The sequence below is a fragment of the Arvicanthis niloticus genome, chromosome 5 (assembly GCF_011762505.2).
Source record: "Arvicanthis niloticus isolate mArvNil1 chromosome 5, mArvNil1.pat.X, whole genome shotgun sequence".
Taxonomy (NCBI): domain Eukaryota; kingdom Metazoa; phylum Chordata; class Mammalia; order Rodentia; family Muridae; genus Arvicanthis; species Arvicanthis niloticus.
The window spans coordinates 20,604,987-20,630,905 of NC_047662.1; the positions used below are offsets into that span (position 1 = coordinate 20,604,987).

General features: G+C 43.5%; 1 protein-coding gene and 1 pseudogene across 1 annotated transcript in view; one reads left to right on the forward strand and one right to left on the reverse strand.

The window, feature by feature from the left end:
* Window positions 1-4,391: 4,391 nt before the first annotated feature.
* Window positions 4,392-25,919, forward strand: part of Cep85 (centrosomal protein 85) — a 42,879-nt gene continuing 21,351 nt past the window's right edge. The window contains exons 1-3 of the mRNA XM_034503209.1: window positions 4,392-4,549; window positions 19,592-19,662; window positions 24,602-24,754. Coding sequence (XP_034359100.1) covers window positions 19,608-19,662; window positions 24,602-24,754 — 208 coding nt within the window. The 5' untranslated portion in view covers window positions 4,392-4,549; window positions 19,592-19,607. The remainder of the gene's footprint in view (window positions 4,550-19,591; window positions 19,663-24,601; window positions 24,755-25,919) is intronic.
* Window positions 18,561-18,874, reverse strand: LOC117708409 (thymosin beta-10 pseudogene; annotated as a pseudogene).

The window sequence follows — 25,919 nt, forward strand, 5'->3', positions numbered from 1 at the left end:
AAACCACAATAAACAAGCTCAAACAACCCCCAAACATACGTAAGCCAAGAAAACAATCAGAGAACAGAAGCCAGATACAGTGGTGCATGCCTGAAGTACTGTGCTGGAGAACTGGAGTCGGGAAGATAAGGAGTTCAAAGTCATCGGGAGTTTGCTCAGCTTCGTCGTGAAGCCTGAGCTTCTCATAACCTTGTCCAAAACAAACGGCAAACTCAAGGAATACTGAAGACTGATTAAAAAAGAAAAAAGATGTCACCCAAGTTTAGCTTGGGGAGCCAGCAAATTTATTGGGGTGACCCATAGGAGCATAGGTGAAGGTTTACTTCCAGGAGCTTAGCTGACTCAAAGGTAGATGCATCAGCAAAAGGCCCTCCCTGGTATAGGAGAAGCCACAAAGGCTACATCCCTGGAGCTGCCTGCTCAAAACTCAGCTGCACCAAAACTTTTTCCCCAGTGACTGTTGCTCATATAACCTCGGGAGGACCCTGAGAAGTATTGGAAGTTTTTTCAGCACCCTGAACCTTGAAAATTTTCGTAGCTTTCTTAGGATTGTTTCTCTTCCCTCCAGGATAGAGTGTTTCAGTTGGAGGAAGTAACTATAGAGCAGTAAAAAGCAGAATAAAAAGTCAATTTATGGACCTGGGTATGATGGTGCACATCTGTAGTCCCAGCCCTTGGGAAGCACAGATATGCAGAACACTATGACTTAGAGACCAGGCTGGTTCACACAGTGAGTTCTGAGACCTTGTCTCAAAAAATTACACAAAAAGAGATGGGTGGGTGGCTGGAGAGAGAGTTTAGCAATTAAGAGCACTTGTTGCTCTTGCAGAGGACCCAGGTTTGATTCCTAGCACCCATATGGCAGTTCACAATAGTCTGTAACTCCAGCTCCAGGAGATCTAATGCCTGCTTCTGGCCTCTCTGGGCACTGCATGCTTGTGGTACACTTAACTTTTTAATTAATTATTTTTTTATTTTATATATATGGATGTTTTCTCTGCATGTACATCTAAGTTAAATTTGGCAGTCTTTTTTTTTTCTATTTATTTGAGAATAAGCACACATGTGCCTAATGCATGCTCATGGTCATGCTTGCCATAGGACACTGTGATGGTTTGAATAAGAATGGCCCCTATAGATTCAGGTGTTTAAATGCTTGGCCCATAGGAAGTGGCATTATTGGGAGGTGTGGCCTTGAAGGAGGTGTGGCCTTGTTGGAGGAAGTGCATCACTATGAGGGCAGGCTTTGAAGTCTCTCCTATGCTCAAGGTATGCCAGTGTGACACACGGTTGCCTGCAACCTGCAGATCAAGATGTAGAACTCTCCGCTCCTTCTCCAGCACCATGTCTGCCTGGATGCTGCCATGCTTCCCACCATGACGATAATGGACTGAACTTCAGAAACTGTAAGCCAGCCCCAATGAGATGTTGTCCTCTACAAGAGTTGCCTTGGACATGGTGTCTCTTCACAACAATGAAACTAAGACAGACAGCGTATAGAGGTTAGAGGATAAATACGTGGAGTTGATTATCTCCTGCTGTTGTGTGGGTCCCAGGGATCGAATCTGCTGTTGGTCTGCACAGCATATGCTTTACCCACTGAGCCATCTTAACATTCCTTTCGGGTCTTTCTGGAACAGCATTTCATTGTATGATCAGGCTGTGCTTGAACTTGCTATGCCTCTGTCTCGGCTTTGAGTGCTGAGACTGCAGGCATGCACCCCTGCATTCTGACCTTCCAATCCTATCTGGTTAAATGAGAAAGTTATATTTAACCAACTCTTAACATTTAATAAAAATGATACGTATGAATATTCTTTGTTTGTTTTTAGACAGGGTCTCCTGAGGTAGCTGTGGCTGAACTGGAATTTGCTATATAGATGAAGCTCTCCTCAAAACTCACAGAGATCCATTTGCCTCTGACTCAAGAGTGCTGGGATTAAAGGTATGTGCCACCATGCTTAGCTGGGTAATCGTGTTTTGCCTGTATGTATGTAAACCTACTACTTGTGGGCTTGGTGCCCACAAGGGCCAAAAGAGGGTGTTGTGTCCCCTGGAACTAGAGCTGTTGAACAGTTGGACACAGTTGAGAGCTACTAAGTAGGTACTTGAAATCAAACCCCAGTCCTCTGTAAGAGCAGCAAGTGCTCTTAACCACCAAGCCATCTCTCCAGTCCCAAATCTAGTCTTTTTTACTTTTAATCGTGCTGGTTGGTATACTTTCATTGATATATTTCATTAAATATGTAGCACATCTTTTTAAAATAATAAAGCAAGCCAGGTGATGGCAGCACAGGTCTTTAATCCCAGCACTCAGGGGGTAGAGACAAGCAGACCTCTGTGAGTTCAAGGCCCATCTGCTCTACAGAGTGAGTTCCAGGACAGCCAGGTCTACCAAAAGTAAATAAAGAATAATAACCTTAGCATTTGGAAGGTTGGGACAGGAAGATCAGGGATCGGTTCAAGGCTTGCTTGAATTACAAAGTAAATTTAAGAGTAACTTGGTTTACACAAAATTCTGAATAGACAAACAATAAAAGTAACTGAAGGTTTATGCATACTTAAAAATTATGGGGGTGGGGTGGAGAGATGGCTTAGCAGTTAAGAGCAATTTTCAGCTCTACCAGAGGTCCTGAGTTCAATCCCCAGCAACCACATGGTGGCTCACAACCATCTGTAATGAGATCTGATGCCCTCTTCTGGCATGCAGGTGTACATGGAGATAGAGCACTCATGCAAAAATAAATAAATCTTTTTTTTTTTTTTTAAAGTGTGACTGCCTTTTAAATGGGAACCCAAAGACTATTGAAATGTGAGGACTCATTTTCACATAAAAATTATCCCATGACGGAATTACTTTCAAATTACAGAGGGAAATTGAGCCGGGCATATCTGGTCATACCTGTAAGCTCAGCACCTGGCAAGTAAATGCAGAAGTGGATGTGAAAGATAGAAAAATCATAAGTTGATCCCCTGAACCCTACTTTTAAAGCAAAGACATAAATACCTGTAAGTCAAACACTGTGTTGCCTCAGTCCCAGGAAATTAGCTGACCATTTGAACAGATGGCCCTAACTAAACAAATCTTAAGATTCATGGTGTCAGGATGCTATGGGCCCGAGATTAGCTTGGCCGGGCTTTGAACTAACAGCCCTGAGACAGTTGGTGCCAGGATGCTAAAAGTTTGAGATAAGCCTGACTCCCTTGAACTGGAGCTCATGATATATAGTGTGAAACTACTTCAAAATAGCCAATTATAAAGTGACACACCATGCATCTTAGGAATTTGAGATCAAATGTATCCATGACCTAGTGACCTGTTCTCCCTCCTTCCCCCTTCCCTAACTCCACTCTCAGCCTTCCCTCTTCCCTAACTCCACCCCCACCTGGTTTGTAGATGCCCCCTTAAAAGCTGTAAACTTCTTTTGTTCTGCTGCTGAATTCCGCTGCCCCTGCGCGGGCTTGAAGGAAAGACAGCCCTGGCTAGCCAGTAAACCTCTTGCAATTTGCATCAAGTTGTATTTCTCGTGAGTGATTTGGGGTGCGTCTGCAGTTCTCCACGGATTGGTGAGGTCCTTTTCATTTGGGTTTTACAGATGCGGGATTAGTTCAAAGTTGACCTTGGCTGTAAAGCAAGTTCCAGGCTAATCCGGACTCGATGAAACCCAGTCTCAAAAAATAAACTTGGGGAAGTTGAGAGCAATTGCTGTTCTGTCATGAGGACTGGTCAGATCTCAGCACCCATAATAGGTGCTCACAAAAGCTCCAAGGGACCCAGTGCCTTATGGCCTCTGAAGGTACCAACTTGTTATTCTTCAGTGCTTTAAATTGTATTTTTATCATTTAATTGTATTTATCATATTTAGAGATGATGGTTTTGATCGGCGAGCAGCCAGACATAGATGCTGGAAACCAAATATGCAACCCTTGAAAGAGCAGCTCTGATAGCATTTAACCGCTGAGCCAGCTCTCCAGCCCCTCATCAACTCTTAATTCTAATAGTGACCCCTGAGTAGGCAGTGACCCCGGCAGGTCACAGGCGCAATCTGACTTCCTGGTTCCGGAGGGAGGGAGGGCTGAAGTAGGTTGGGCGGGATTCCCTCAAGTCTGGCCACAACCCGGCAGGCCACCCTAAGACTCGCGGACACAGCGCCACCGAGTGGCGGGATCCGGTATGGTGCGAGGAGACCGAACTAAGAAGCCGCTGTGTCATGCGCAGAGCGACGCACCGGTCCAGCGCCTCCTGCGCAGTGATCCACCCGCCCACAGCCCAGGACACAGTGAAGGGGCGGGACACGAGAGCGGCCTGAGTTTCCATTGGTCAATTGTTGGCAAGAGGAGGCGGAGTAGGCACTAGCCTTGACTTTCTATTGGCCAGGGGCAAGCAGAGAGAGGCGGAGCCGGGCGGCGCGCGCTCCAGGGCGTGCGGCTTGACGGGCGTGGAACGGCCGTTAGGAGACCTGAGGAGCGGATTCGCGGCTCGTGCGGACGTGGTGGCCGCCGTCAGTATCCCAGAGTGAGGGAGGCCGCCGCTCGCTCTCAGGCCCGTGTAAGTTCTTTTTGGGGGTTCCCGCCGAAGCAGCGGTCCCTGGCCCTCATTCCGTAACCCCGGGAAAACCTTGGAAAGTCGGGACCTAGCTTCTTTGGGGGGGGGGGGGAGAACCCCGTGGAGAGCGAAGCGCATGCGCAGGTGGACGGAGACTAATTCCACCCCAATCTCTTCTCTCACCGGCGGAGTTTCCTGGCTAAGGATCCTCACACGCCCCCTCGCGTCTCCATCCCTTCCCCCCTGCACCTCGCGTTCCCCTTGTCATTAACTCCACGGCAGTTTCCATACTTGTGTGCCAGATGCCCCCTGCCCTCGTTAAGAGCCCACGGCCCGCGGGAAGAGCCCGGCAAGAATAGACGTTAAGCAAGTTGTCACTCGGCGAGTGGAGACCTTTCACAAAGGGCCGGGAACTGAAGGCGCGGGTGTCCTTCAGCGAGCCGTCCCGGCGGAGGTGGCGTCTGAGCTGAGGGGTAGTTGAGGGGCAGAGGACGCCTGGGGCCGGCCTAGATCTCTCCCCGGGCTTTGCTACTGCATCTAGCAGGAAGAAGCTAGCGATGGTATTGTAAGACAGCCCCTAACCCCCACCCGCAAGTAGCTGAAGCTAAGGTCAGTGGTGGGCAAGTTGAGGAACCTGGTCTGAGGCTTGGGATGCATTACTAGTTTGTCTAGTAGAGTGTCAGAACATTTGACTTCAGTAAATCAGGAAGGTCAGACGGTGTCTGTTGTTGTTGAAGTAAGGAGCATTAAATAAGCCCTTAGCCCAAGTGAGGCAGGCCATCCACTACTTAGTATGTCCTCTGCCCTCCCTCCCTTTTCTTTCTGTTTTTAGGTCTAGACTGGCCTAGAGTTTACTGTATACCCCAGGCTGGGCTTCTGCTGTTGTGTTGGGTTTTGAGACAAGGTCTCACTGTGCGGTCTTTCCTGGCCTGGAACTCACCATGTGGACCAGGGTGGTGTTGAACTCATAGAGATCCTTCTGCTTTCATCTCCCTTGCTGGGATTAAAGATGTGCAAGCGCACATCAGGCCCAGGCTGTCTTGAATTCATGTTAATTTTGCCTTAGTCTCCACAGTGTTGAGATTCCAGGCTAACATATGACCAGTAGTTTTTCTTTAACACGATACATTTCTGACGGTGCAAGGCCAGACAAATAGTAGGTACTCAATAAATTTCGGTTGATGAATATAGTATCAGAACAGGGTCTCTTAAACTGCGCCCCCTTCTCTGTCTTTCCCTCTCCCTCCCTCTCCCTTACCCCTCTGTCTCTCTGGCCCTTAGACTGCCACTTTTTTGGGGGGTGGGTGGGGGGAACTCACTCTGTAGACCAGGCTGGCCCAGAACTCAGAGATCCGCCTGCCTCTGCCTCCCAAGTGCTGGGAGTAAAGGCTTGCGCCACCAACGCCTGGCTAGACTGCCACTATTGATCTCGTTTCTTTGCTTGGAAAATTTTTATGAGATCTTGAGTGTGTAAGTATATCAAACATTGACAAGTGATGAAGAAACTTACTTTGAAACAATTATTTGAAGCTTGGTGTGGTAGCCTGTGCTTGTAATCCTAGTACTCGGGAAACTGAGGCAGGAGAATTGTAAAAGTACTGGCTAGCTCAGTCAGTAGAGCATGAGACTTAATATCAGGGTTGTGGTTTGAGCACCACATTGGGTACCAAATGTAAAAGTACTGGGGGCTTTTCTATGCCCACCCTTGGTCCCAAGTATTGACAGAGATTTTTATCTTTATTATATATATATTTATATATAAACACTTGCATTTTATATTTATTAAAAGGCTCAGCACTATAACTGGTCAGGCTTGAGCTATTCTAACCTGACTGTGTTGGCCTGGCATACTTCCCAGCCATGTGGTGTTACCTGTCATCTTAGACTCACTCTGGCACTTCTTTCTTCACACACATCCTCATGGTGACCTCCTCTGTCCCACCTGAGACCTTCTCTCTCTCAATCACTGGGCTCAGAAGTCCCACCTTACCCTCTCCTGCCCAGCTATAGACTGATATTCTCTTAACTGACCAATTAGAAGATGATGGAGAACAATGTTTTACAAAATCCTGAGTCAGGAAATGCTTCATAATAATAACAGTACCAAGTCTGGACTGCAGTTGAATATACACTGCACAAAAGCCTCCCCAGCATCATTGCCTGGGGCCAGGGCTAGTCTGATCTGCTTACTGAGTTCCAGCCAGGGCCACAGAGATGACCCTGACTCAGAATAGGAGAACACAGGTCTCTGGTATGTGTACAATTTTTATCATTTATTAAAGACAACAGCTAATTTGTATTATTTTTAAAATGTATTTATTTATTTATTTAATGTATATGAGTGCACTGTTGCTCTCTTCAGACACACCAGAAGAGGGCATCAGATCCTATTACAGATGGTTGTGAGCCACCATGTGGTTGCTGGGAATTGAACTCAGGACCTCTGGAAGAGTAGTCAGTGCTCTTAACTACTGAGCCATCTCTCTGCATATTAATGAGGTGCTTATTTTTACATAATTAAATATTGCCAGGGATGGTGATCCATGCTTGTATTCTCAGCACTTGGAAGATAGAGGTTTGAGGATAATCCTTGGCTACAGAGCAAATGCTAGGCCAGCGTGGGCTACGTGACACCTTGTCACAGAAACCAAAAGAAAGCTTGGGTGACTGTTTGATACTACAGGATACAAACCATCTTCAACATTTTTCAGAGTTGGTATTTTGATATCACTATCCATAGTGAGAACACTGCTCCCCATAAATACATAGTACAAAATGGCAGAAGTGTGTTTAGGGCCATTTAATATTTATCTGGGGGGGAGGGAGGGAGAGGGAGAGGAGAACAAGAACACTTTCAAGAGTTCTTTCCTTATACCATAGGATCCAGATCCAAGGATTGATTCAGGTTGTCAGGCCTGTGGCAAGTCATTTAACCTGCTGAGCCATCTCATTAGCCTGTCAGACAGCAGTTTTTCAGGTCAAGCATTTGAACACCATACATCACATACACATGCTATATAATGCCAAGGAAGACTTTGAATTTCTGGTCTTAATGCTACAACTAGAGTGTATGTTGTTAGCTTGCTCAGTTTTGTGTGGTACTGCAGATCAACGTAGAGAAGTTGTATGCACTAGAGAAGCACGCTCCCGACGGACTACATCCCAGCCTTGTTGTTTGTTTTGTTTCTATCTTGTTTTTTTCTTTTTTGAGATCTCACTGTAGCCCTGGCTAGCCTGGAACTTGCTGTGTAGAGATCCCTTTGCCTCCACCAGGTGCTGGAATTAAAGGTGTGCGCTGACATGTCTGCTTCCTTGTGGGCTTTTTGTTGTTGTCATTTGTCTTTTTGAGACAGAGTCTCATGTATCCCAGGTTGGCCTGGACTTAACTATAAAGCAAACTCCTGGTCTCCTTCTCTCCACTTTTCAAGTGCTGCAGATTACAGGCATGCACCACTCAAACACAGACTATTTTGATGGCTTTTAAAAAAAAAGATAGTAGAATATGAAAATTGTTTTCTTCATAAGAGGATGTTTCCTTAAGAGGAGAAAACCTTGAATGCACAGTAAAAACAGTCTAGGTCATGACCTACAATGGCCTCAAAGTTGAGCCAAGGTGTGTGAAGCCGTGTGTTTGGTATTGCATAGCTTAAGGGCATGCACAGTGCAAAGAGTTGGTGTGGCATGTTCAGAACCAGGGCTGCAGTGAAGTCAGGCAATACAGAACAGGGGAGCCAGAAACATCTTGCTTTTGTTACATGTTTGATTTTGAATTGATAATTGGCTGTTATATATTCAAGTATCTTTTACTATTAGATTTTTCACAATGTCCACTTTGCATTGTACCATCTATCAACCCATAGTTTAAGAAGTTGTGTGATGAAGCCAGCCAGTAATGGCACACACCTTTGATCTCAGCACTGTCGAGGCAGAGGCAGGGGCAGGCCAATCTCCGAGTTGAAGACCAGCCTGGACTACAAAGTTAGTTCCAGGATAGTCAGGACTACACAGAGAAAAACAAAATGAGCAAACAGAGTGAAGGCCTTCAGGATGGCTCAATAGATAAAGGTGTTTGCTGTCAGGCCTGAGGACCTGAGTGCCCATACGCATGTGTACACATGAATGCACAGGTCCAAGGTTGATGGCAGTATCATCATCGATTTCTACCTAGTTCACCGAGGCAGATCTTATCTCAGTCAAACCCAGAGCTTGCCAGTGTAGTTAATCTTGTGAGCCAGCTTGCTCTTGGGATCCCCTCTCTCTGCCTTCTGAAGCTGGAATTACACATGAGCTCCCATTCCCACTTGGCATTTACTGGGGTTCTGGGTGTCTCTATTCTTGTTCTCGTGCTTATGTGTGAGCATTGAACTACTCAGCCATCTTCCCAGCCCCTTAGTCTAAACCTTTATTATCTGTAAAAGGAGGGTGATAATAGTAACTGACTCAGAATTGATATGCATATTAGACATGAGATATATAAAGTACACATATATAAAGTATTTATTTAGCACAGGGTTTAATGGGAAGTTTTATATACATGTTACATTTTCTATATGAGTGAACATTTTTGTAGTGTATTCACTTTTAGTAACTAATTCTGTTAGGGGCTTTTATCTCCTTCCTATATGTATTCAGTTGTATTTCTTTAGCTGTATAGTTGATTATTTGTGTTGGGTTTTTGTTGTTGTTTGTTTGTATATTTTAGAGAGTCTATAGCCTTTGGTGAGTCCTAAAAATCCTTTTTTGTTGTTCTTTTGATTTTTTTTTTTTTGAGACATGGTTTCTCTATGTAGCTCTGGCTGTTCTGGAACTCACTCTGTAGATCAGACTGACCTTGAACTCAGAGATCCATCTGCCTCTGCCTCCTGGGTGCTGAGATTAAAGGCAGGTATTACCACCTGGCCCCTTAAAATCTTTTTTTTTTTTTTTTAAATTATTTTAAGCATTTATTATATTTTATGTGGAATGTGTGTTACTGTGGGCATCCTTGTACCCCAGTGTTTTTGTGTAGCAGTCACAGAACAGCATTAGGCATCAGTCCTTGTTTTTAACTTGTTTGGGACAAGGTCTTTATTGTTTGTTGCTGTACATATCAGGCTAACTGGCCCACAAATCACTAGGGATTCTTTTGCCTCTCATCTCAGTGTACAGGAGCACTGTGAGATGAGCTACTGTCACAGACTTTTTCTTGGTTTACTTTTGATGTGTGGTTGGTTTTTTTGTTGTTGTTTTGTTTTTTTCACATTTATATATCTCTGTGTATGCGTGCAACTGCACACATTTGTGAAATTCTTGCAGAGATCAGAAGAGGGTCTTGGATCCTTTGAAGCTGGAGTTACAGGAGTTGTAAGCTGCCCTGAGAAATGTATGGGCCCTGAGAAATGAGCTTTGAGCAGTAAGCACTCGTAACTGCTGACCTATCTCTCTAGTCCTAATTTGATATTTTAAGACAGATTCTCACTGGGTAGTGCAGGCTGAAGATCCCCTGGGTAGCATCCAGAGTTCTGGGTTTACAGTGTGTACTATGTTCAGCTGAAAAAAAATTTATTGTTGCTCATCTGCTTCTAAGCTTATTAAGAAAGTCTAGAATAACTTAATATGGTTTATTCTTAACTTTTAAAAAATATATTCACAGATTTTAAAATTTTTTTTAAACTTTTCATTGATACTTTGTGAGTTTCACACCATGGACCCCAGTCCTGCTCATCTCCCTACCCCCGCGTATCCGCCCTTCACCCTTGTAACCCCTCCAAGTAAAACTCGCACACAAACAACAAAAACAAAGCATAGAGAACATTGCACCATAAAAGCTGCAGTGTGTTACAGTGTGTCTCACAGCATATCCCTCTGTCCACACCTCTTCACTAGCGAACGTTCATTGCAATGAGTTACTGGTCTAGTTCAAGAGATCTCTGGCTTCTCTGACACCATCAATATTGGATCCTCACCAGGACTACTCCTGGTTATCCTGTTGTTGCGCTGTATCATGGAGATTCCGAAACTTTGGATCAGCAAGACTAGTCCTTTCATGCATCTCAACAAGGGCATCACCCCACACCCATACCACCTCACAACAGATGAACCATGGAACCAGCTCTCTTTCTCTGCCCTTGAGGCTACTGGCTCAACTGCTTCCCCTCAGTTGGCCCAGTACTATTGTGCTGCCCAGGTGAGGAACAGGGCCCACTCTCCTGAGTGCTGCAGCTGTTGATGTACAGGGCCAGCTCTCTGGCTCTCGTGACCTCTCCCCGACTGCCTCTGGGGTTGAAGGGGCAATGAGACAGAGAGCATCCCCTCCCCCCACCCAGGTTACCTTACAGCAGAGAGGTGACTGGACCAGCTCTCTTGCACTCTTGGGGCTGGCTCACCTGTGCCCCCTCCACTAGGGCCATCTTTATACTATGCTGCCCAGATAAGGTGCAGGACTTGCTCTCCTGAGTACTGCAGCTGTCAAGGGGGCAGGACCAGCTCACCAGCTGTCATCACCCCAGAGCCAGTTCTCTGAGGTGAGGCGGGTGGTGAGGGCAGCATCCGCGCCACCTCACACTAGACTAGTGGTGGGGCTAGCTCACCACCTCCCATCCCATCAGGCCAGCACTACTGTGCTGTTTAAGCCAGGTGAAGGGCCACTCTCTTGAGTGCTGCAGGCTGCAAGGGGCAGGGCCAGGTTACCCGCTCTAATGACCCTGGGACCAGCTCTCCTGACTGCCACAGGAAGTAAGGGACCAGGAGGGAAAGGCATCACCCCTGTACCCATTGTCACCTCATGGCAGATGTGTGACAGGGCCAGCTTTTCTTCACCTGTGCCCCTGCCACCAGGGTCAGCTCTGATGTGCTGTCCTGGCAAGGTACAAGGCCTACTCTCCTGAGTGCTGCAGAGGGGATAGGGCTAGCCCTCCTGAGTTCATAATTCTGTGACCCATGACTGCCAGAGGTGGTGGTGGCGGGAAGGGTAAAAGTCACCTCTCTGCCCCTGCTGCCTCACAGCAGCTGAGTATCAGGATCCGCTCTCCTATTCTCATTCCTGGGCAAGCAGCAGAGCTTCTGAGTGCTGCCACTATAAGTTCTCCAGAGCATTGCATCCAGTGAGGGGTGGGAACAGTTACACATATATACATATACATATGGCCGCTGGACATCCACATGGTCCCTAGCAGCTGTCCCAAGCAGGGACATCTAATGGAGATACTTTAAAACAAACAAACAAACCTTGAAATAGAAAGTGACATGATAACCCAAGCTTCTAATCCCAGAGACAGGCCAACTTCCACCACATATGGAGTTCAAAGCTAGCTAGAACTACATAAGACATGTCTCAAAACAAAACAACATGGGGTGTGTGTGCACATGTGCAGAAATTGTGCATGCCTATAATCAACCTCTTGTCTCTGCCTTCAGTGATCTTCAGTAGTTCTCAACCTGTGGGTCACAACCCCTTTTGGGGGGTGTGAATGACTTTTTCACAGAGTTTATATAACACTATTTACATTTTGATTTGTAAGTATAGCAAAATTATAGCTATGAAGTAGCAATAAAAATAATCTTATTATGATTGGGGGGTCACCACAACATGAGGAACTGTCTTAAAGGGTCATAACATAAAGAGTTGAGAGCTACTGCTCTGGAGGATGGTTCTAAAGGCATAGACTGAAGGGTCACTTCAAGTTTGAGGTTAGCCTGATTTACATAAGACCCCAAAGATAAAAACAAAACCCTGAAATACAATTGGCATTTGTTTTATGCAAACATTGTAGTTTTTTAGAGGACTATGATTGCATACACTAACATAAAGTCATTGGTTTTTAATAGTTCCACTATAGAATCTAACCCCTAAATACTTTAATCTCCCTGAAAAGAAAGATTATATATGTTAGCAGTTACTTTCTATTCCTTGCCTACTCAGCTCTTATTTCTGTGAAGTTAGCTGTTCGTATGACTGAGACCATGCAATATGTGACTGTTGGTGTTTGGCTTCATTTAGCATGATGTTTAGGTAACGTGTACAGGTACATGTAGGGGGCATTGATCAGCCTCAGACATTGTTCCTCAGGAGTTATCCACTTTTTGAGATGGGCTTTCAGTGGGATCTGAGGCTCCCTGATGAGGCTTGGTTAGCTGGCCAGTAAGCTACAGGGATCCTTCTATCTCTGTCTCTCCAATGCTGGGATTATAGGCATGTGCCACCTTGCATAGGTTTTTATGTAGGTGCTAGGGATAGAACATAGGTCCTCATTCTTGTACAGCAAACATTAAGTTATCCTATCAACCCCATTTCATTTTGTATATGTGTGGGATGTATATTCACATGTACATGTTTGTATGCATATATCATATATGTGGGTACATGGACACATGTACATGGAGGTTAAAGGTTGATGGTAGGTATCTTTCTCTATTGGTCTCCACCTTGTTAAAAATGTTTTATTCTTCTCTCAGATATTAGATCCCAACTGCATGCAGTTTTCCCCACTCCCTTCCCCTGAGCCTCTCCCCCACACCTTCCTTCTCCCCCCCACTCCTGATCCAATGCCTCCCCTCAGACAAGAGCAGGGCTTCCAAGGATATTAACCAAACATGGTGTAACAAGTTACAATAAGACCAGACATATACCACCACATCAAAGCTGGACAAGGCAACCCGGTAGGAGGAATCCTGTCTCACAAGTAGGCAAAAGACTCAGGGACAGCCCCCACTCCCTCTGTTAGGAATCCAACAAGAACACCAAGCTACTCAGCCATAGCATGTATGCAGAGGACCTAGGTCAGAGCCCTGTAGGCTCCCTAATCTCTGGGAGCCTTCATGAATTCTGGTCAGTTGATTCTGTGGGCTGTGTTCTTGTATCGCTAAACCCTCTGGTTCCTTCAGTCCTTCCTCCAGGATCTGTAGTTTGGCTAGACTGACTGGCCAGCAAGCCCCTGGGATCCTCATGTCAGTGCTTCCTTAGCACTAGAATTACAGGCATGCATCAGCTTTTGCATGGGTTCAGAGGATTTGAACTCAGGTTCCTCTGATTGCAGCCAAGCACTTAACCAGCTAAGCTTTCTAGTTCACTTCATTGCTTTTGTAGCCAAATGATACCCAGTTTTACAGTTATACCACATTTATCCATCTTATCTGTTTAATGGACTAGGATTGTTTGTACTTTTTGATATATAATTATTTACTTTTTGTAAATGATGTTAAGGAAAATGGCAGGGATTCTTTGTGCCTTAGCTTTCTCAGTAGTTAACAGTGGACTGTTACTATTACCTGGTCTCTAGAGTTGATTATTTAAAATGTACAGGTAAATATGGACAGCTGTTACCTGCAAATGCTATACCATATAAGGAGCACGAACATCTGAATTTTACTGCCTGAGGCATTCCTGGAATTTAGTTCTAAATAGATACAGAAGGACCTCTGGGTTCCTAATACCATTGTACAGAAGGACCACCGGGTTTCTAAATACCAGTCTAGGGGCTCTGGGAGTTCTTTTGTCACTTTGTCTGAATTTGAAAATGTCTTAGTCTACCCTGGCTTCTGTTTGGTTCTTCTTTAAAGGATAACAAACTGAAATTGTTATTTTGTTCTAGTACTGAGGTTGGGGAGTGAGAAAGACAAAAGTTCAAAGTCAGCCTGAACTACATAGTAAGATCCTTTGTCCAAAACCAACAACAACAACAAAAAGTAAAGAAAGAAAAGGGCAAAAGAAGAGGCCAATGAGAAGGTAGATTTGGTGTTGACAGAAAGCATCACTCATAAGTGGGTGATGATGCTGTATCATTGACTCATTGGCCATCAGTTGAATGGCTAGCTATAAATTGATAACTAGCCATAAGTTGAAGATGTTGTTGTTGTTGTTATTTTTGAGGGGTTTTGGTCTTTATTTTTATGGGTGTTTTGCCTGCATGCATGTCTGCATACCATATATATGCAGTGCCCAAAGAGTCTAGAAAAGGATGTCAAAATCTTTGAAGCAGGAGTTAAAACTGGTTGTTTTGAGGTACTGTGTGGGTGCTGAGATTCCAACCCAGGTCCCCTGAAAGCAACTACTGCTTCTACCCACTGACATCTCTCCAGCCTGTTTGTTTTGGAGACCCACTGTGTGGCTCAGGCTAACCTGGAGCCGTCAGTCTTCCTGATTCTGCTTCCTGGGTGCTAAGTTGGTACTCTATGAAGGAGTGTGGTTTTAGGGCATGGTTTATTATGTTACTACAATAGCCAGTCGATGACCCCTTGGGTTCTTGTTGCTAAGATAGCACTGTAGAGATCAGTAAAGTAAATTCATTAGTACCAGAGAGCCACCTTTTTTTTCCCTTTCAAAATTGAATTTCACCTCTAAGAACTGTATCCTGTGTATTTTCCCAAATTATTTTGGGCTCTCATAAATTCAGAGTTTCTGAATTCCTGTTGTGCCCTCCCCCCATTTTTGTTTGTTTCCTTAAGAACATCTCAAACAATGGCATTAAAGACAACAGTTAGGGCTGGTAGACTTAGACTCGAGTCTACCATATTAGTGCTTCACAGATCTAAACAGCGCACCTCATGAAACAGTCTTACAAAAGACAGTTCTTTAGAAAAATAGCTAAATTAGTTAACATATTTTTACTGTAATCTTAAACTTTTGCTTAATAGTAATTCTTGTTACAAATTACATTCTGGGCTGGAGAGATGGCTCAGTGGTTAAGAGCATTGACTGATCTTCCAGAGGTCCTGAGTTCAATTCCCAGCAACCACATGATGGCTCACAACCATCTGTAATGGGATCCGATGCCCTCTTCTGGTGTGTCTGAAAGACAGCTACAGTGTACTCATATATATAAAATAAATAAATCAAAGTTCAAAGTCAGTTAAAAAAAAACAAATTACATTCTTTGAGCAGACTTAGCCACAGCATCATATATAGCTGTTGTAAAGACACCTTAACCGAAGTCCTCTTGAGCAGCCCATCCCATATCCTGCATGTATACAGTGGTTTTCCTATATGTAGCTGTCTGAATACTTAATAAATGCAACTTAGCTTCACTTAGTGCACCTAGCCAGAGGTCTGGCCTTACTCAAGTGAAGGGCCGTAAAGGAGAAAGTCACTCATTGCTGGCCACAATGCGGTCTCCTTGTTAACATTGACAGTTGACTTCATCCTCCTCTCTTTCCATCCCTCCCTCCTTCCTTGGTTTATTGTATTCTGTTTCCTGGGGTAGGATCTCATGTAGCCCAGAGTAGTCTTTGCTTGTTTGTTTTTCCAGACAGGGATTCCTGGCTATCCTGGAACTAGCTCTATATACCAGGCTGGCCTGGAACTCATAGAGATCCACTTGCTTCTGACCTAAGTGCTGGGATTAAAGGCACAAGCCTAGGATAGTCTTAACTTCTGCCTCCCAAATAACAATGTGTGGGCAGGCATGGCGTAAGAAAACTGAGACTTAGCCGGGCGATGGTGGCGCACGCCTTTAATCCCAGCACTTGGGAGGCAGAGGCAGGCGGATTTCTGAGTTCGAGGCCAGCCTGGTCTACAGAGTGAGTTCCAGGACAGCCAGGGCTATACGGAGAAACCCTGTCTCGAAAAACCAAAAAAAAAAAAAAAAGAAAGAAAGCTGAGACTTCTACCTCTTGTTCTGTTCTGAAGACTGGCTTCTAGGGAGCTAGGATGAGAGTCTTAAAGCCCATGTCACATTGACACATTTCCTCCAACAAGGTCCCACCTAATAGTGCCACTCCTGGGCCAAGCATATTTAAACTATCCCAGCTACCCTCTTATCTTCCACACATGCAGTATGGTTACACATACACATCAGAATGATAATCATAGTATGAATAATTTGTAAATTTAAAACATGGTTTCTTAGGTCTGATACCTCTGTAGTCAGGAATTAGAGGGATGAAGATCACAAGTTCAAGGTTGTTTTTAGCTACCTAGTGAGTTTGAGGCCAACCCGGCACAAGTAAGACTCTGTCTTATGCCCCCACCTCTAAGTGTTTATGTATCAGTACTTTGAAAGAAAGACAGAGATTGGCTTAAGAAAAACTGCTTGGCAACTGGGGAGCTGGCTACAGAATCATGAGGAACTAGATTCAGATCTCCAGTAGGCTTAGCAATATGCATCTATAACCCCAGTACTTTGGAGGAAAGGGGTAGTATGTCCAGCCAGTCTAGCTGAATCAGTGTACTTCTCTTTAGTAAAGAGACACTACCTCAAAAAATGTGGTAGAAAAAACTTGATGTCTACCTCTGGCCTCCACAGATTGGCTGAGGGGACTAGCATGTAAAGGCCCTTGTCCCAAGCCCAACAACCCAAGCATGATCCTCATATGCATGAGGTGGAAGTGCAGAACCAATCCTCAAAGTTTGTCCTCTTGCTTCCACAGGTACACTGTTGTTCACACATACAATAAATGTTAGTTATTTTATTTTTATTTTATACTTCTTTATTTACTTGGGTTTTTTTGAGATAGGGTTTCTCTGTGTAGCCCTGGCTATTATAGAGTTCATTCTGTAGACCAGGCTTGCCCAGACTCTCAGATCCACCTGCCTCTGCTTCCTGTGTGTTAGGATCAAAGTTGTGAGCCACTACCTCCTAGCCAAAACATAAATATTTTTAAAATTTTAGTTATATGTATATATGCATGTGAGGTGGGTGCAGGTGCCCAAGTCCAGAAGAGGGGATTGGATCCCCTGGAGCTGGAGTTACAGCGTGCTGTGATCTGCCTGTTGTGGGTGCTTAGAACTTAACTCAGGTCCTCTCCAAGAGTAGTACACTGGCTTAACCACTGAGCCATCTTTTCAGCCCCTTTTGTTTGTTTTTTGAGATGTGATCTTGTTAAGTATTTCCCAGGTTATGGATTTCTTGAACCTTTTGTAGTATCGAGCAGTCTTTCTCTCAGCCACTTGAGTAGTTGGGACTACATGTATGTGTGTCACCAGGATTTACTTTATTTTTGTTTTGTTTTGAGACAAGTTCTCTTGTATAGCCTTGGTGGTCCTGGAACTCTCTATATACACCAGGCTGGCCTCAAACTCACAGAGATGTCTCTACCTGTGCCTCTTCATGCTGGGATTAAAGGTGTTTATGTATGGGTATTTTGTCTAGATGGTTTTTTGTGTGCCATATGTGTACCTACTGCCTGTCACCAGAGACCTGAAAGACAGTGTTGGATTCCTAAGGTTACAGGTAGTTTTTTGTCCTCTAGAAGAACAACCAGTACTCTTAACCACTCTGAGCAATCTCTCCAGACTTAAAATACTCTGCAGTGTAAAATATGGGGAAATGCTTGAGTATATGGTATGCTGTTGTAAGATAGGTATTCGTTTTTTTCTCTTCAAAATGACATGTATCTTTTCATATGCTGATAAGTCTATTTGTTGACTGATAGCCCCTGGGTAGTTTTTATAGATCTTTTTTCTGTGGGCTGGGGGGTGGGCTGAGGGGGTTGGCTGGGGGGGGTTTGTTAACCAGGGTTCAGCCTGGAAGAATTCTACTCCTTTTGATATGGCAGTAGAACTTAATGGGCAGCAGTCTTGGTGAGCAAATCTTTACAGACAAATTTTTATAAGCATCCTTAGTAACCCCAAACTCCTAATTGTTAGAAGTAAAGCCCTATTTTTCTTAGCCTTCTACAGTCCCTAGGAAGGCTAGGTAGTATGCTACTTATATCTTCCAGTCATATTTGAGGAAGTGCTCCTTTAGCTAAATTCTACTTTTGTGTAACTTATATTTTCTCAACCAAGTTTATTTGTAAATCCTTTATACTGTCAGTTTGTCATTTCTAGCTTCTCCATCAGTGGCAAACTCAAGGGAGTGTGTTCTCTTTGAAGCTCTGTACCCCTTATTTGCCTTTGGCGTATGCATTTTTTTTTTTTTTTTTTTTTTTTGGCGCAACAAGGTGTGTTTTATTTTTATCAGTCATACAAATAATTTTCTATAATATCCCAGGGCAAACCGGTGGAATTTGGCAGTCCGATTAGTGGGGGGGGGGTCCCCTTCAGAGACCCGCGGGCCGGTGGCATCAGTGCGGAGTGCCCGGGTTCACAGTGCAGCTTGTGGCTTGCGTCCTTCTTGCAGGTGGCTTTTCCTCCACATCATGAGCGGGTCTTGGAGATGACTGGGTGGTGTGGGGTGAGGAAATCTTCCTGGGCCTTTAGGAAATTTCACTCCTCTTTTCTTGTTTAGTGGTCTCTTTGGTCGGCAGGGTGTTCTCCTGCGTCTCGGTTTTCTTCAGCTTGGTCTTACCAAAGCTGGCGATTTCCCCCATGTCTGGCTTGTCTGCTGTTTTCTTACAACTCGTGGATTGTCGTTCTGAGCCGGCGCTCCAGGTGCTCCCACTCAAGTTGCTGCAGCAAGAGACCCTATGCATCTCTTTACATGTCTCTTGGGATATCCCCTTTTCTCCTTTTCTCCTGTTTTCGTTTTGTTTGTTTGAGGCAGTCTCGTTATGTTGTACAGACTTGTGGTAATTCTTCTGCCTCAGCCTCCCAAATGTAGGATTATAGGTATGCAGTACCACACCTAGCTGTAATATCGTTATAATAAGACCATAATTTATTTATCTAAACAGTTATATATATATAGTCCTGGTTGACCTGGAATTCATTATTTAAACTAGGCTGTCCTTGAATTTGTGATAATTCTCCTGCCTCTGCCTCTTGAGTGCTGAAATTATAGATGTGTTCCCTCATGCCTAATCTAAACTAGTAAATGTAAAGATTCCTTGAGTTCTGCAAACCATCCTAGCAAATAAACTCTAGGAGGGAGTCAGTGGACTGTTGACTTGTAGCTAGTTGATAAGCATGGGAACAACAAGCTGGGAATTAAGATAGCATTCAGAGCTAGGTAGTTGGAACACCAACACACACACACACACACAGAGTCTGATGCCAGAAGCATATTGTTAAAGTTAGGAGGAAACTGATTTTGTTTATTCTTAAATCAAGATTATGGTGGGGTTTTGTTGTTGTTGTTTTGGTTTTGGTTTATTTTGTTCTGTTTTAGTTTCATCTAATGGGAACAGAGTTACAAATAATTTTTTCATAGATACTAGAGAATTTTGACTGGTTATTCTTTCATTCTGCAGTTGTCTCAGGTAACTGATGGCCATGCAAGAAAAATATCCAAATGACAGGTCTCCTCATGCTACTTCACCGGGTGAGTAGTCTTCTGTATTAAATTTTGGCTTCTCCTATTTCGTGCGTGTGTGTGTGTGTGTGTGTGTGTGTGTGTGTGTGTGTGTGTGCGTGCAGGTATGCCGTTTGTGCATATGGAGTCCAGAAGTTAACTTCTATGTCTATGAGACACAGTTCTGAGTGAAATCGGGAGGGACAGCATGGGTCACGGTGCTCTACTCAAGTGTTCTTCCACAAAGATTGGAATTCTTGGATGCCCACCATCTCTTGTACCAAGAAAGCTGGGAATTTATCTTTAGAATAGATTGGCAAGCTTTTGAAAGCTCAGTGGATGCACACTGTAGGTATATGAAGCATGTGTATTCTAAACACACATACAAACATAACGAGAGGGATTTAATTAAGGAAGCTCATTTCAGATCAGAATAGTAAAATAACTTGATTTTTTGAGATATTTGTCAAAAAATGCCGTTTTTTTATTCAACTTTGACTAGACAAATGCTTTTAACTTTGGAGTCTCACAGTACCTGGCTCACGGTAGACCCTAGTACATTTTCGTGGTACCTTCTTTGGTTTGCTATCTTTCTTTCTTTCCCTCCCTTTTTCTTTCCTTCATTTTTATTTGTATACATGTGTGTGTGCAGGTGCAGTTGCCATGGAGGTCAGATAGCAACTCTCAAGAGTTGTTCTCTTCTGCCACCTTGTGAGATCTGGGCATCAGACTCATGTTGCCAAGGTTGTGCCCAAGTGCTTTTACTCACACACTGTGGGGCATCATGATAAGCATCTAGATAACTTGAAGATTCCTTCAGTAGTCATTGAATATTTGCCATGTGCCCTGCACTATCTTATAGGTAAATTATACTTTTAATATTGTGCAAGATAGCAATTCCTAACAAAGTTTCCTGCCTTTTTTTGTTGTCTTCAGTAGCATGTCTTTCAGATTAATAATGGTCTTTATACCAACACAAGCACATACACACAAAGGGGGGTTTGTTGGTTTGGTTTTGGTTTTGTTGGTTTGGCAGCGGTGATGAGGTCCTGAGGTCCTGGCTGACCAGGAATTTACTGTATGGACCAGTCTGATCCTAGACTTGAGGCAGTCACTCTGTTCCACCACACCTAGCTATACAGATGCTGCTGGTGACTTTAAGCTTAAGACTGGGTCTCATATATACCCCAGGCTGGTCTGAAGCTCCATTTGCAACCAAGGATGACCTTGAAATCCTGGTCCTCCTGCTTCCACCTTCCAAGTGCTGGGATTATAAGTATGAGGCACCACACCTAGCTACAAAAATATAGTATAAGTAACTCAAATGGCATACACTCACAGAATAAACATGAAAATATGTCGGATAAGCTGGGCATGCTGGTATAGTTTTAATCCGGCACTCTGAAGGCAGAGACAGATGAATCTCTGAGTTTAAGGCTAGCTTGGTCTACAGAGCTAGTTCCAGGCCAGCCAAGGTTATACAGAGAAGCCTTGCGCTCTCTCTCTCTCTCTCTCTCTCTCTCTCTCTCTCTCTCTCTCTCTCCATATATATATATATATATATATATATAAAATTTGAGTGTATATTTTTTTCAAATCAGAGTATAACTCAAACAGTAGGAGTCCTTAGAGAAAGGCTGCCTTCAGGAGAAACTAGGAGTATGCGCTGTGACTAGGAGGAGGTGACAGAAAAAATGGTGACCATGGCAAATGCACTAAGTTTGACAGAACAAGGTGATTTGTGGTGAGATAACATTTGCTTGCTTCTAGTCAAAAAGTTTGTAGAAGCATATTTTCCAATTTCAACTTAAACTTTGGCACCTAAGTTACATGGAGGATAAGTAGCTGCTGGTGCATTTGTTTATATGGATCTTCAGAACAAGCTAGAAAATTCACAGCAGTTTAAACAGTAATTTAATGCCGGGCAGTGGTGGCGCACGCCTATAATCCCAGCACTTGGGAGGCAGAGGCAGGTGGATTTCTGAGTTCGAGGCCAGCCTGGTCTACAGAGTGAGTTCCAGGACAGCCAGGGCTACACAGAGAAACCCTGTCTCGAAAAACCAAAACAAAAACAAAAAAAGTAATTTAACTGTAAGATGGTTCTCCCATGTACAGTTCTTCGGAGACAGGTGGAGTGCAGGTTCAAGGTGGCCCCTGGGCAATGTGTGCATCCTGAACCCACCTCAAAAGAGAACTAGTATATTTGATTTATTTTCTTTTGGTGTTACTAAACTTTGAATCCTGAGCTTTATAGATGCAAGTGCTTCTGCTGAGCTACAAAGAAAAAAAGAAAGGAACAAATAAACGAATGATCTTAAACAAGCCAGTACTAGTGCACACACCTGTAGTACCTGTAGCACCACACTGGAGCTCAAGGCAGGGGGTTCAAGAGTTTGAAGGCAGGTGACAATGTCTTAAAAACAAAAATAGTTTGGATTTAAGTCTTTCTAGAACTTGATTTATTTTTTGCTAGCTTGTTATGAGTCCAGGCTGAACTCAAAATTGGTAACAACTTCTTGACTTTGGTTCCCAAATGCTGAGATTTTAAAGACTTTTTTTTAACATTAGGTGTATGTGGGTCTGGGTCTATGTACATGAGTACAAGTGTCAGGCCATGCCGGAAGAGGATGATGTGTCCCTCTAGAGCTGAAGTCCCAGGTAGTTCTGAAAAGTAGGTGCTGGGAGCTGACCTTACTCATCGAGGGCAATATGTGTTCTTAACCACTGTGCCATCTCTATGACAGGTTAATTTAAAAAAAAAAATGCTAATCTAACTTGCCTAATAATACATTAAAGAAGCTTTGAAGTCAGATCCTGTTAGTTTTTTTTTTTTCTCTTACTTGCTCAAAAACTGGAGTTTAAATTTTTTTTTCATTTAAAAATTTTAAAGATTTTATGTGTATAAATATTCTGCCTGCATGCATGTTTGTGCCAAGTACATGCCTGGTGCCCTCAGAGGCCAGAAGAGGGTATCAGATCCCATAGAACTGGAGTTAGAGATGGTTGTGAGCTGCCATGTAGGTGCTGGGAATCCAATCTGGGTCCCCTGGAAGAGCAGGGGCTCTTCCAATGCTCTTTATTGCTGAGCCATTTCTCCAGTCCCATACATGGGTTCTTTGTGTATCATCCTCACTATGTAACACTGGCTAGACTGGAACTTGCCATGTAGCCCTGGCTAACCTTGAACTCAATAAGATACCTATCTTTGTGCTAGGACTAGATGTACCACTATACAGACTCACCTTAACCTGTTTGGATTAATTTTCAAAATTGATCTGACTGACCTGTTGTGAGTACATTGGTTTAGACTGGCAGTAGTTTTCAGCAGAGGACTGACATCCCTGTTGTATGTGCAGCCTTGGGACATGTAGGATAACTCACACCATTGGGATGGAATGAGGGTTGTTACTGATAATTAGTTTATAGGGACCAGGGATATGTAATATGTGTAGACTACATCATAGGCTATACATTGAAGACTATTTTGGTTCAGAATACTAATCTCATCCATTGAGAACCCATGTAAAGTATGCAGATATTGGACCTGGACATGTATACTGATCACTGTCTTCTCTGTAAACTAGATAAAGTATTGTAGCTTCAACTTTTCAATAAATTGTGTGTGTGTGTGTGTGTGTGTGTGTGTGTGTGTGTGTGTGTGTGTGTGTAGGGAAGCAGGATTCTATTACAGATAGATAGATAGATAGATAGATAGATAGATAGATAGAAAAAAACCCAGATTCCCTAAAGATGACTTGTTTTTTAAGACAGGCTCTCCCTATGTAGCCTTGACTGGCCTGGAAATAGCTGGCCTTTGTACTTCTACCTTCCAAGAACGGGATTATGGGAATGTGGTGGCACTATACCAGGTTTCTTGGTAAATCTTATTTCTTCTATCTTTTAATATTTTCAGGTTTCATGTTGTTTTCATTAAAAATCAGCTAACTCAGGCTGAAGAGATGGCTCAGCAGTTAAGAGCACTTCCAGAGGTCCTGAGTTCAATTCCTAGCAACCACATGGTGGCTCACAACCACATGTAATGGGATCTGATGCCCTCTTCTGGTGTGTCTGAAGACAGCTACAGTGTATGCTTATACATAAAATAAATAAATCTTAAAAAAAAAAAAAAAAAAAAATCAGCTAACTGAGCTAAGCCCAATGGCATACACTGTAATCCTGGTTACTCAGGAGGCTAATATAGGCGGATTGCCATGAGTTTGAAACCAGCCTGTTCTACAGAGTGATAACCATATCTCAAAAAAATAGAACATGCCTTTAATCCCAGAATTCCGTTTGAGACCAGCCTAGTTGGCATTCATAGTAAGTGCCTGGCTAACCTAGGCTTCATTGTAAGATATGTCTCAAAGACCAAAACAAACTACAACGAAAGTAAGATAAAACTAAGCAACAAAAGTAAATCAAGGAGCTCATAGTAGCTGAAATGGGGCTGAGAATAAGAAAGGTGTGGCCTGCTGCTCTGTCACAGGTGTAATCTTGTTTGCTGTGGACATAGCCATTACAAAACAAGCCCCTAGGGTTCTTCATATACTGCTTTGTTAGCAGGCGACCTGTTGGGAATGTTTTATTGCTGATTAGGTTTTCAAGAACTACATTGCATATAGTGCGTGCTTAGAGCATGGCTCTAGTGTGCGTCTAAGTAAGTTGCTAGGATAAGGCTTTATATGTGGGTAGGTATAACTGAGGTCGAATGTAGCTGTAGGTGGTTAATTGATTATTAAACTAAATGTTCTTGTCATACAGGGCTAATAACACAACTGAATTAAGCACCAATCCTTTGAAAAGGGCCTATCTTGATAAATCTTGAGCTTCAACAATGTAGATAGACAGTTAAGGAATTACATGTGAAATCACCTAAATAAAAATTTACTGACCTTACACCCCCAAAAAAGTGCTTAATTGAATTTCATCAGCTGGCTCACACTAAAGTAAAAAATGCCTCTTGTTACAGGTTCCAATGTGATTCAGAAAGGCAGTTCTCTGGGAACTGAATGGCAGACACCAGTTATCTCAGAGGCCTTCCGGAGCCGCTTCAGCCGCTGCTCAAGCATTGCTGACAGTGGGGACACAGCCATTGGAACATCATGCTCAGACATTGCAGAGGGTGAGCTTGATTCCACTTTGACTGTCAGCATACACTGCCCTTTTCGATTTGAATTCCACATATATTGTCATTTATAGAATGATCGTAAGGACAGGCTATTCAGTCATGGAATCTGAATAACCATAAATAATTTCAAGCATGCTCGCTCCTTCCTTCCTTCCTTCCTTCCTTCCTTCCTTCTTTCTTTCTTTCTTTCTTTCTTTCTTTCTTAAGATTTATTTATTTATTATGTACAGTGTTGTGCCTGCATATGTGCCTGCATGCCAGAAGAGGGCATCAGATCCCATCACAGATGGTTGTGAGCCACCATGTGGTTGCTGGGAATTGAACTCAGGACCTCTGGAAGAGCAGTCAGTGCTCTCAACCTCTGAGCCATCTCTCCAGCCCAAGCTTATTTCTTAATAGCACCAACTTTGCTGTCTTACTGTGGTGTGAGTACACAGACCTGTTCTTTGTTCTTTTTTCTGTGGTTCTGGAGACTGAGCCTTGGGCCTCACACATGCTACAGGTGTTCTGCCATTCAGACACAGCCTTGCCATATTGTTTTTCGTCGATGGCCCCTTTCCATCTTCAATCTAGCCCATTTTTACTATTCCCATTTTCAGTTTATCTACTAGCTATTCCAGTTTTACTATTATTCTTGTTCCAGTGGTCCCACAAGGCCTCTCCATGCCCTCTTCTTTACTGATTCCCCTTCATATAACTCTTTTTTTTGTATCTCTCATGTCTCTGCCATGTGCTTTTGCATATATGTACCAACTACCCATCAGTACTTTACAAGACATTTAGATGGGGCCTAGAGGGCAGAAGATCTAATGATAATAATTACTATTTATGGGGCCAGACATAGTGGTGCAAACCTTTAATTCTAGCACTTGGGAAGCAGAAGCAGGCAGATCTCTTGAGTTCAAGGCCAGCCTGGTCTGGTTTACTGAGTTTAGGACAACCAAAAGCTACATAGTGAGACCCTTTCTCATAAAAACAAACAAAAAAGTACTATTTATGGGGCTGGAGTGAAGGCTTCTCAGTTAAAAGCATTTGTTGCTCTTGTAAAGGAACCAAGTATATCTTCTAGCTCCCACTTCAGGTAGCTCACAGCAGTTTGTACCTTCAGTTACAGGGAGTCATGTGGTGCACCTGCACACAAGCAGACAAAACACTCATA